At 44.6% G+C, this 12159-nt stretch overlaps 1 protein-coding gene across 1 annotated transcript in view; it reads left to right on the top strand.

Annotated features, from left to right (window-relative positions):
* PTAC3 (plastid transcriptionally active 3) overlaps nucleotides 1-12159 on the top strand; it is a 112526-nt gene that overhangs the window by 65937 nt on the left and 34430 nt on the right. The window contains exon 8 of the mRNA XM_086499254.1: nucleotides 4947-5115. Coding sequence (XP_086355380.1) covers nucleotides 4947-5115 — 169 coding nt within the window. The remainder of the gene's footprint in view (nucleotides 1-4946; nucleotides 5116-12159) is intronic.

Below are 12159 nucleotides of genomic sequence, written 5' to 3'. Positions count from 1 at the left end.
CTTGCTCCCTCTATCCTCGTAGCGGTCGCGACAAACTCCTCCAAATTGGCTTTTAGGTCGGAGAGTCTCCCGTAGCTTCTATTGAGACGTCTTGGAAAGAGCCTTTTCCACCCACTTCTTGACCATGAATTCTCCTGGTGGCTGGGGAAGCTTGGCGACTAGAGACTTCGTTCTTGTCATGACCTGCAAAAGTCTCATCTGGTTGGAGTACTAAGTTTGTCAACTCATCCCAAACCTTCTCTTGAGAGTCACATGGTTTGAAAGCTTCACAAAACTGTCACATGAGTGTTGCCCAAGTCGTAAAGTGGTTCTCTGCAAACTGGTTGTACCATTTGTTTGCTAAGCCATGACAGAAAGAGTGCCTGGCAGATATCTTCTCTGTTTAGGCCCCGACCTCTACGGAGAGTCCCTTGAAAGTCGGAAACTTTATGTTGATCTTGGCCAGGATGCTTGTCAGCTCCTCCATGTTTACTTGCTTAGGAGCCTGTTGCTCAAGAGCCTGTTGTAATACAGTTGGTGGAAAGTGTATTGGTGGTGAGGAGCAGGTTGAGGGAGATGTCTGAGAGGGTAGAGGTAGCGGGGGTGGTGTTGGGTACAAGCCCTTGTCCGATACTTTGTCCAACCCTACGGGAACACACCCTTAAGGTGACTCACACACACCACACCTTTCCTACCTAAAATTAGGCACATGCAACCACCTTTGTCCTATATATGTAAGGCTTCACAAAAGAGACTATAGCGCTGTTTTTTCTACAGTGTCGACTCCTGCTCCCTCTCTCTCTCCTCTTCTCGCTTTCTCTGCTGTAGCACGCCATGGCTCCATAGCCATAGCCCATAGCACTCAACACTGGTATCAGAGTCCTGCCGGGTCTCGGCTCTCGGCTCCTGACTCAAGCTCGCGGGTACAACCGCTTATGCAGAGAACCGTGAGGAAGTCGACCTGCGTTTTTTTGCCCGGAATCAGTCTCAACAGTTTCGCCTTGGTCTTCTGATGAATTCTCGACACATGAGCAAGCCCTGGTTCGGCCTCTTCATCCCGCTGTGAGTAAACCTGCCTTGCTCGTCATCGCCTGTTTCGGCTGCTGCTGCAGACAACTCGCCTTCTTTTTTTTGTTGTGTTTCATTGTGATTTTCACATTGAAAGCAAAGGGCCACCCAATTTGGTCTTAGGCCTTCAGTCAAGAGGGTCTTCACACACCGTCATTTGTGCTCGGTGCTCGTAAGTGACTTTGAAGGTTTATGTTCAAGCTGAAGCCGTTGCAAATGGGCTATTGAATGAAGATCAGTCACTGCCGGCTCTTCTTGGTTATTTTATGCTACGGATCCACCGATGTGTTAAAAGGTAATTCTAAATTTCATTAACAAAGATCGATGATCATTCTTTGCAAGCATAACAAACACGACCAAGCACGACCAAGCTATCCTTTGCATATTGAGTATGGCATCAAAAGTAGACAAATACAACGGGACCGGCTTCCACACTTGGCAGATCAAAGTTAAAGGCTATTTGATGTGAAAAAACTTATGGAACGTGGTCAAGCCTCTCGTAGCCGATGAATTTGGCACATCCGCTGCAGTTACAAGGGCACTATCTGTTGAGCTACAAAGGAAAGACGAACAAGCTTTTGGTATCATTTTAACCTCCTTAGAAGACGATTTTATTCATTATTTGGACGATGTTGATTCTTCAAGTGCTGCCTGGATAGAGTTAGAGAAGCTTTTTGGTGCCAAAGCTAAGTATTCAAAACTTAGTTTAAAAATTGAATTATATTCCATCCGCATGTGTGCAAATGAAAACGTTGCATCTTTAGCTAATAGACTGAAGAGTATTAAAACTCAACTTGTTTATGTCAAAGCTCTAGTACCAGAAGAAGATCTCATAGCCATTTTGTTAAAAAGTTTGACTCACAAATTTCATCAGATTGTTACTGTTTTAAAAGAGAAAGATCCGCTGCCCTCCTTGGATGGTATCATCAATTCATTGCAGGAAGAAGAACGCAGGGTACCTAGTACCAATTCTACTATTTTTCCCAATGCATACACAGTCTCGAATGCTATATCCCCCACCAGTTCTTCTTATACTTCCAATGCATATGCAGTCACTAAATGTACTGCTACAGCAGCTTCATCTCGACCATTCAATGGAACCAGATCTTGTGCCATTTGTGGGCGCAACAATCATTAGACGAAAGACTGTTTCAAGAAGAATCCTTGTGTTCACTGTGGTAAAACAAATCATCCGTCAAATAGATGCTTTCAGAAGGGTAAAAATCAAATTCATATGGTTGAGGGAGACACTGAATCTCCAATATATTCTGTTGACGAGGAAGCTTTTTAGATCAACTCTTTTCATGTCGTTTAGTCAAAATAAATTGTACGGGCTATAGACACTGCCACACATGAGTGGTAAGACCTCCCAAATTATCAGTTTTTTGCTCAAGTCCTATTTTGTCCTACTTCTCATGAGGTTACTGGGTACACCTAAACCCAAGGTTTGGCAGTGAACCAAAAACTCCATTTTTGGTAGCTAATTTTTTGACCTACTCCCTATCTGTTCAAGGGGGGGTTTATCATAGCACCAGGTTATGGATACACCAGAAATCCTTGGTTGTGAGAGAACCTAAAACTCACGGTTGCCGAGTATACCAAATACTCGAGGTCTCATGAGAGGGATTGTCTAATTTGGGCTTGAGGGGGGGATTGTTGGGTACAAGCCCTTGTCCGATACTTTGTCCAACCCTGCAGGAACACACCCTTAAGGTGACTCACACACACCACACCTTTCCTACCTAAAATTAGGCACATGCAACCACCTTTGTCCTCAATATGTAAGGCTTCACAAAAGAGAATATAGCGTTGTTTTTTCTACAGTGTCGACTCCTCTCTCTCTCTCTCTCTCTCTCTCTCTCTCTCTCTCTCTCCTCCCTCTTCTCGCTTTCTCTGCTGTAGCACACCATGGCTCCATAGCCATAGCCCATAGCACTCAACAAGTGGAGGACTTCTACTCAGCATGAAAGGCTGGTGCTTTCTGTGGCAGTACTATAGAGGACTCTGTAGTGGGCTTTGCTGTTCTTTAGATTGCCTTGTATGTGTCATGCATTGGTAACAAACCCACCAAGCTCTTGGAGTCTAGAGACCCACTGGACCAGACTGGACTCGACTGGGGTGGACTCGACTAGACCAGCTAGACGAAGCTGGACAAAGGCGAAGGTGGACCAGACCAGGCTAAACGAAATGAGTCTAGACCAATAGGCTAGGCCAGGCGAGAGGATAAACCTACTAGCTTTCAACCATGTAAAGCTTCGCGGAGTGAGACTCCAGTTGAGGTCCCACCGGGCATGCCAAAAATAAGAGCACCTGTAGGAGAAAAAGTATGTCGTGCTCTCTACTGTGTGGGTGCTCCTCAGTGCAATATGCATGAAACCTCACTTCAAGAGAATGAAAATAGAGCAATGGAACAAGAAAACTCAAAAGACATAACAATAGACTCAGAACTCATGGTAACTCGACTAACTTATGGAACCTGTACAAATTCTGGCTGGCAGCACACTCAGCTCCAAGCCCAGGACTCACAGCTACAATGGGGGCGTCTGGGCTCTAATTGTGCAGTGACAGTGCAGATGTGTGGTGCTAGACACAAGACACAAGACTTTAGACTCAAAGAAAGTATGGTTCCTGTTGACTAGAACCAACTAAGCATATAAGAGCAACCAACGGCTAGCAAAATATCCCCGACAGTCCAGCTGCGTCTTTCTCTGAACTGTGGTCGTGGTGAATTGGCCATGGTGTCTACTAGGACACCACCCGTGTGTCTACCACGTGTCACTGCCCAAACGAGAGTGCCCAAGACCAATTGTAACCGCTTGTCCAGTGCAAGTGACACAGTAGCCTTGCTACACATTGCGGAGACCGGCCATCATGGACGTCATATTGGACTGGAGTTTCGGGGTGAGGTTTTACCCGATAAGCAATTGACTGCCTATTGGTAGCCTGTTAGAGTGGTAGGCTCCTTCTAGAGGAGGTCATGTGTTGACCCTGTTTTCACTACTGATGAGGCACCACTTTGGAGATTGTGGATTTGGCAAGGAAAGCCACTTCTTCAGTTGGTGACGCACTTTTGACTCTTTTGGTATTTAGGCTCTTTGTTGTTTCATACTTTTAATACATTTACTTTTGCTTGGAAAGTGCTGACCTTTGGCTAAGTTTTCCCATCACCGTGGAGCGTTAGAGAATTTCTGCTTGATTTTATAAAGCGTGTCCTAAACACGTATGCAACTCTATGGAGAGCTGCATTTGATTCTGGGCACCGATTCATGAGTAGCTATGTCGTAGTTGTGGTCTAGGCTACCCATGATAAACAGGATGATCTAATTCTCTCTCTTTGGACCAGCAGTGAAGTTAAGGTAGAATTTTGTCAAGCTTTTAAGAATGTGTTTTATTTGGTTAGTATTCCTTCACTTCAGGGGGAAAGTTTTAGAATCCACTTTCAACCTTTAGCTCGTACTAGGCTTTAAATTTCATTTATTGTCGTAGGTCTGAGTTGGAAAGGTAGGAATGATGTCCCTGCACTGTCTTGTCTTTGGTCTGAATGTCTTTGAAGTTGTAGTTTGTATACAGAACTCCATTCAGGTCAGCTCATCTCATTCATTGCCGTCATTCTTTTTATCTTTTTTCTTCTTTCTTTGAGGGCATTTAAACAAATAAGATGAATATTGAACTTGTGTTTCTTCTTTCCCTTTCTGTTCTTATTTATGTTTTATGCAAGTGTTTTAGCCCCTTAATTTGTTTAGTTCAGACTTTTCTGACCTTGTGAAGGTATTCAGAGAATTCTATATTGAACCAGTTTCTTGTAGAGCATAAGTATGTTCTCGATTTTGTGTGGGTCATCCCTATGAACAAGCACTCTCTCCAACCTTGAATGCCTCACGTTCTTTCCTTTTTCCCAGGAAAAATTGATGACTTGTTAGAAGCCTTGGAAGTTATGGAGAGAGATAATCAACCTATACCCAAGAGGGCAATGATTGTGGACAGGAAAGGTAGGACACTAGTATCTTCATGGATAGAACCACTACAGCAGGAGGCGGACCTTGGTTATGAGATTGACTACATAGCAAAGTAAGTTCATCTTAAAGTCAACTAGACAAAATTCTTTTGTGGTTTGACATCTCAACAAGACTTGAGGTGCTACACAATTATGTTGACATTCAGTAGGCTTTGCTTTTCCTATCTTCTAAAGGAAGTTAGTGGTAATGAGACATGTTGGGGGTTTAATGTGAAGTGTGGTGCTGAGTGGGGGTGCGCATTTGTGTTGCCAAGGTCAACAGCACAGACACCTACTATGGATTTTGCCAAAAATTAGATTAAGAATTGCTGCCAGAGATGAATTGAAAGCTTGATCACGTGCATTGTTTAGCAAATGAGGTTATTATTTTAGTTGTATTGGAGCAGCTTCTGTGTGTTTCTTCTCTTCTCGTCACCATCTATTGTTTTCAACTGGTGCTTTTAGGAAATATTTATAAAGGCTGCAGGAGAGCACTCTTTCGATAGCTTTCCAAAGCCGTTGAATCCCCAAATAGGAAAATGTCTAACTAGGGAGGCTATGCAGTGTGAAGTCAGGGGACTATTAGCTTAGTCACGGACAGTAAAGCAGACACGAATTGACGACTTCACTCCTATCTTAGAAGAACTGTGGTGAAGCCACTTTGACTGATTCTTCCTCATCCATCATTTGACTTTCTTTTTTGTAGGAAGAGGAGAGCGAGCTAAGCGGCTGAAGCATGATTTCCATGGTGCTTAAGATGATTGTCCCGGCTCTCTGTACCATTTGGACACACCTTCATGGTTTGTGCCATGGTTTTGTTGTGGCTGTTAATGCCATTGTCGAGTAGACAAACTTTCTAGTTTTGATCTGCTTCCCTAGCGTGCACCGAGAGTATTCTCCTCTGCTGCGTAGACTTGGTGATCTCATTGGCACTTCTATTGAGTCCCTGGGAATTGCTGCTTTAGTTGCCGCTTAGGTGGCGAGGATCCTTCCTCCTTGACGAGTCCTTGTTGAAGACCTCGACGCTCTTTGAAGGGTCTTTCTCTTGATAGTGAGCGGTAGCAAGTAGAGTACTAGGGGTTGAGAAACGAGTGCTTTTTTGTTGTCAGATGGGACATTGGCCAGAGGTTAGCCCTCTTCAGAAACCTTGTCGAGCACATTGACCCGGGGTTTAATAGAGGGACAACATGCACAACCCTAGGCAACTCTTTCAGCTCATCTGTCTTCTTTCTCCCCATCTGAACATGCTGCTTCAGGCTCGGAGATGGATGATCAAGGATGACAGTCTGCCCCCCGATGTCGATGGGTCGACACAACCATGAGAGGGTAAATAGCAGCATGGGCAGTGGTGGGTTCCCACAGGGAGCCCCATTGACCTAATGATGCTCCAGGAGTCCAAGAGCATCCAAAAAGCGAAGAGGTGCAACAACTCTTTTAGTCACCTCGTATCCCCCCCCTACCCGCGTCCTAGTCAGGGGGAAGCTCGTGACCAGGTGGACGCTCGCTTTCTTGCAGAGTTGGGCAAGAGCATTGCTGTGCATATCTTGGGCTATGGATATTGCTAAATGGAGTTTAAGACCTTCGGCATGATTTCCAGGGTGCTTGAGATGATTGCTTCGGGTTTGGATACCTCTCGGACACTCATGCGATGTTGGTGCCATGGTTTCAATCTGGCTGTTGATGCTATTGCCAACGAGCAGACTTTCTAGTTTTGGCATGCGTCCCTAGCCCGTGCTGAGAGTATCTTCCCAGGATACGTTGACTTGGTGATCTCATCGGCCCTTTTATTGAGTCCCTTAGAATTGTTGCTTTATTTGCCACAGAGACAGCAGGGTTCCTCACTGTTTGAATCCTTGTTGGAGACCCCAACCCTCTCTAAAGGGTCTTTCTCCTGACAGTGCACCATGGGTTGATTAGGTAGTAAGTAGAGTACTTGGGGTTGTGTTAGAGGCTTGGACACTCCAAGCCAGAAATCAATAGCAACACACGAACAGAAACTACAAAATTACTGGCGACACGGATCCGCGGAGTTCCGAGCCAAGACGCACTTTCTCCAAAGACTAGCACTGGCACCCCTATTGGTATTTCTTTATTATTGCTTCGCAAAGGTACAACTGCCGAGGGTCCAACTCTCTCCGAGACTCTACGTCTAGATCCTCTCTGAGGAGTGACCCTAGGGCACTTATAAAGGTACAAGGGATGCCCAAAAGCAGAGCCTTAAAAGCATTAGCTTCAAAAGCACTTACACTGAAAAGCATCAACTACCAAAAGCTTGCATAAAAACTGCCCAACTGGGAAATCCTTACAGCTGCCACGTCAGCAGAATAAGCGCAATTTACAGAAATCTTGCCTAAGGTTCAAGCTTTTGATATTTAGGTTTTATGTCCCTCGGCCGGTGCTCCATAAGTTGGTAGGGGTTAAGGTTTTAATTCCTAACCCCTTAGGCCCCTCGGCCTATCTTTTGGGTTCAGTTCCTCTTGTCCTCTCGACCAGTTCTTTCTAGTTGGGCATGCCACGTCATCACTTTTTGACAGGTTGTGGAAGGAGTGCTTTTTTTGCGTCAACTTGGGGATCCCCAGGAAGTGAGCCGCCTCAGGCGGAAACTTGTCGAGCACATTGATCCCATGAACTGATAGGACATGCACAACCGCATGCAACTCCTTCAATTGATCCATCTACTTTTGCTGTCTACACATTATGTTGTAGTTGTGGAGATGGATGATGAGGGATGGCATCTTGTCCGCAAAGGTAGCTGAGGCCAACACCACCAACGCCATGGCCCATACAAGGGCATAGAGGAGCTTAAGCATTGGTGTGATACAAAGGTGTTGTGCACCTAATACGCCCCGGAAGAGCTTCCTTAGGAGCATTGGCATAAACTCACCACCCCACCGTAGGGATTCCCTTTATATAGACCTATGCATCCACACTTGACTGAACAATGTGCCAGGCTGCACACCCCTATGGCTATCGAGACCTCCTCAAATAACAATTGAATATGTCCCCATACGTGCATGCCATCTGTGCTCCATGGTCCTACTCCTATACATGACACAACATTGCCTCTCTGTGAAGCAAAGTTTTCGTCCTCATAAACATCAAGGGACTCATTCAATATTGTTGGCTTGACATCTATGGCCTTCTACCCACAAACAAACTCCTCGTCAAGCCAAAAATTTTCTTTTCTCCATAAGTGTCTAAACTATTTCTTGTTGGGAATTGACCATTCAACAAAAGGTGGATAGGTTTTGTAAATCATTGACGCTACAGTATGTCAGTGGGTAAGGTAGCCTCTTTTGATTGAGACTTACATTGAGCTATTAGCTGGTTGAAAAGTTTATTTGTGCTCAAATAAAACCATGGTGTCAGTTGTAACAACTTCTTGGACTTCACCTATAAGCCAAGCATAGTTGACTCATGATCTTCAATTTTGTACTTGTGCTGGAAGCTAAGCACAAAAACGTATACACTAATTGTAAACATGCTTGGTAACACACATGTGATATTATCTTTTTCTTTGCTCATTTGCACTTATATAGGGACTGACTTGTCCAAGGGTGACAACTTGAATGCTTCCATCATGTGAGTATAGACAACCAAGGGACTAACCATTCGAGATGGATGACATACTCGCTGTCTCCTACATGTGAGTCTATGAAGGGACAAAAACATTAGGTGGCCTCGTAGAAACCAGCTTGACCAAACTGATGATGCTCCTAGGTAGCCATTGGACCACCTCTAGGTTGTTACCAAACCTTATCTAATTGTCTCAATCTAGCAACTAGGTGTATTGTACGTCAAAGGATAATACGTGTACTTTCAAGGACCTAAACGTACTTTTTTTGTATGAAATGTTCTTGCATAGCCCTAGACATAAGTTAGGTGTCATACATGTATAATGAATTATTTGCCATGCCACAAAAATTCATAACGAGATTCGACTTTCAACTTTCGCTAACTAAATTATTGTGATTCAAAACTCATAAGTTAATACTAAAACCTAATGTCCAAGAGATAAGAGTAGCAACACCATAAAAAGCATTTTGCCCTTAAAGAAAATAGCAAAGCTCATTTTTTAAACCTGTAACGGCTGTCCATAACGCTTTAGTACAAAATTTCTTTCAAAAAAATGTACACGTTTTTAAAAAAATCAACGCTACGTACTATAGTAAAAAAATATGAAGCTGTGGATTTTAAATATAATATGTTTATTATGGCTGCTGTGGTCTCAACATGCGTTTCAGCCCTGATGCCTTGATACCAACAGAGATCTTAAAAGAAAAGCTAACAAAAGTGGTACTTTATGTACACTTGGCAGACCCTCTCAATATTGAAGTCAGAGGAACACAAGTTAGACTCTACTACATGGACATGGTAGATAAGACAGCAGTCATGAAGCAAACCAAAGCTCTCAAAGGGACATCGATGTGGATTTCAGATATACAACTCAAGAACTGGCCAAGAGCATTAGCTAATATTAGAGAAGGAAGGAAGGCAAATGGGAAGTGTACCGATAGGGACAAGCAATCATCATAGATTTCCCTACTCTACCTCCTAAGAGTTGAGCACATCCTTAATCTTAGACATAAATTTTAGTTAAGACTTGTATCTTATTAATCCTTTTGTAATGATACGGTCGTAATTATCTCTCTTATGAGTCCTTAAAGTTCTAGAGCCACTGTTACCTTTTATCTTATTTCTTCTTATTATGCCTCTATGGAATTGATGCCCAAAGTGGAATGTAGTATGGATGTCTTGATTGGTCCTATAAGCTAGCGTTGGCTTTCCGAGGACGTTAATAATATCTTCTTCTTCTCCTCTCTCTCTCTCTCTCTTTCTCTCTCTCTCTCTCTCTCTCTCTCTCTCTCTCTCCCCCTTTTTCGCCCCTTCCTCCCGAGCGCTCCCCCCCTCCTACCATTCTTCTACAGAGGCCTGGGGCTAGTATGCATCATCTTTGTACACTGTTCCTGGGTAGCCGTCTCTTCCTGACCCCCCCAAGCCATGCCCACGCACATGTGCTTTTTTCACCGGCTGAGATGGTGAAGAAGGCCATTGATAGGATGAGGAGTGGGGGAGCATATGAGCATTTTATACATGCCAAAGATTTGCTCGCAAAGCTTGTAGCAGTGATGTTCAACCGTGCTATGTGTGAGGGCATGCTTGATACTTGGAGTTTATCTACTATTGTACCTATCTTCAAGTCAGAAGACCCTATGGCACCAAGGAATTATCGCACCACTGCTGTATGCATCCATTCTTGAGTAGCAGTGGAGCAGATGGGCAGAGAGCCGGGATTTAGGAGAGGTTTTTCTACTCTTGACCTCATTCTGATACTCAGAGCCATTATCGAGGAGGGTAGGTCACATGGGAGAGGGATATACTGCAGCTTTGTGGACTTCCGCAAAGCATTTGACACAGTGCCCAAAGCTAGATTGATGCGCAGACTGCAGGAGATGGGAATACCCACAGAGCTGATTTGGGGGATCATGGTATTACCCAGGTCAGTAGCGGGGCACCTACACACTCCAGAGGGTTATCTACATTGGTTCACTCCACTATTGCGGTGAAGCAAGGCTCCCCGCACTCTCCTACTCTATTTGGTATGTATGTGGATGAGGTTTTAGACTATATTGAGAGAGATGTTGATAGAGGTGCACAATTGGCAGGGACATGGATTCCACTATTGTTATATGCTGATGGTATTGTGTTGATCTCCGACTCTTCGGAGGGGATGCAACGTCACTTGGATGCTCTGCACAGGTTCGCCCACGATAGTGGTTTGTATGTCAACCTTGTTAAAACCAAGGTTATGGTGTTTAACACCACCCCACAGTGGATTAAGAGTTCAGCACCCACATTCACATATGGCCGTGAGACAGTGGAGTATACAGATGCTTACATTTACCTTAGGGTGATCTTTAGTGGGCGGGCATTTTTACTGAGGAGAGTAGTAGAGACTAGAGGAAACCGGCCCGTAGGGCGGTAGACTTTAGCTTTCACCCGAAACTTTATTTTAACTTTACGACACAAAGGAACTTCACGAATAAGCCTGTGATGACTGGAATGCAACACTTCAAGACATTTCACGACTTGGTAGCTAGAGCGCTACCAAGCAGACAACGACACCTTGTTGGCCCCAAAGACTGGCGCCCCTTTCGGTACTTCTTTATTCTTATCAAACTTGAGAAAAACCTCTAAACTTCTACAAGCTGTCCCACTTTTATCGGGCTGAAATTCCTATACTCTAACCCGATTTTGGTAACATTACCACAATAGAAGGACAAAATCCCAAATACACGGTGACTCTCTGTGCACTGTAGAGAACTTTACAAAACCTGGCGACAAATTACAGCACGCTGAATTCTCTGTTTTGTGCTCTGATTTGCATCCTGATCACTTCTGTGGATTGCCCTCGAGCTCTCGCACCTATAGGGTCACTTGCCCCTTGAATTAGACGAGATTCCCCGCGGGAAATCTCTCTAAATTGTCCTGTACAAGCACCCAATGCTCTCCCGAGGCTCTCTTGGCAAATAAAAGATCCGAATGCTTCCACCTAACCCTCAAGAAGCTGTCCAAACCTGTCCCTGGCTGTAATTGCAGGTTTTTGACCTCATTTCGCCAGCATAACGGCGCAAATATCCCTGTAGGTCAAAGGTACACGTCAAGGACTGCAGCAGGGCTACAGTGTCACTGGCACAGGACATGCAGTTAGTCACAGCTGGCCCCGGTTTCACACCGGACGAACTCTCTTGCCACGTCGGTGATACGTGGCAGGGATACGGATGGTGGTCCAGCCAACACCGTGGCCAGAGCACCACCACCACAGTTCAGAGATAGGTTTAGCTGGAGTGGATATTTTGCGGCCGTTGGTGGCTCTTCATGTTTTTATATATCCGTAGTGGGTTTGGATCAAGGATCTATTTTTCATGTGGTGAGTAGTCTAGAGTCCATTATCTTGAGTTCACGCATAACGTGTCTTCATGTCTTCCGTACACAGCTGAGCCTCGACACCCCCATTGTACCCATGAGTTTTGGGCTGGAGCTTAGAGTGCTGCCATGCTAGAGTCTCTATTGGTTTCTTTGAGTTGAGTCGATGTTCATATTGTTCAGGTTTCTCT

Source organism: Adiantum capillus-veneris, chromosome 24, assembly GCF_014529385.1.
Source record: "Adiantum capillus-veneris isolate H3 chromosome 24, ASM1452938v2, whole genome shotgun sequence".
Classification (NCBI taxonomy): domain Eukaryota; kingdom Viridiplantae; phylum Streptophyta; class Polypodiopsida; order Polypodiales; family Pteridaceae; genus Adiantum; species Adiantum capillus-veneris.
Note: the sequence above shows the minus strand (reverse complement) of the source record. Positions and strands in the feature narration are given on the sequence as shown.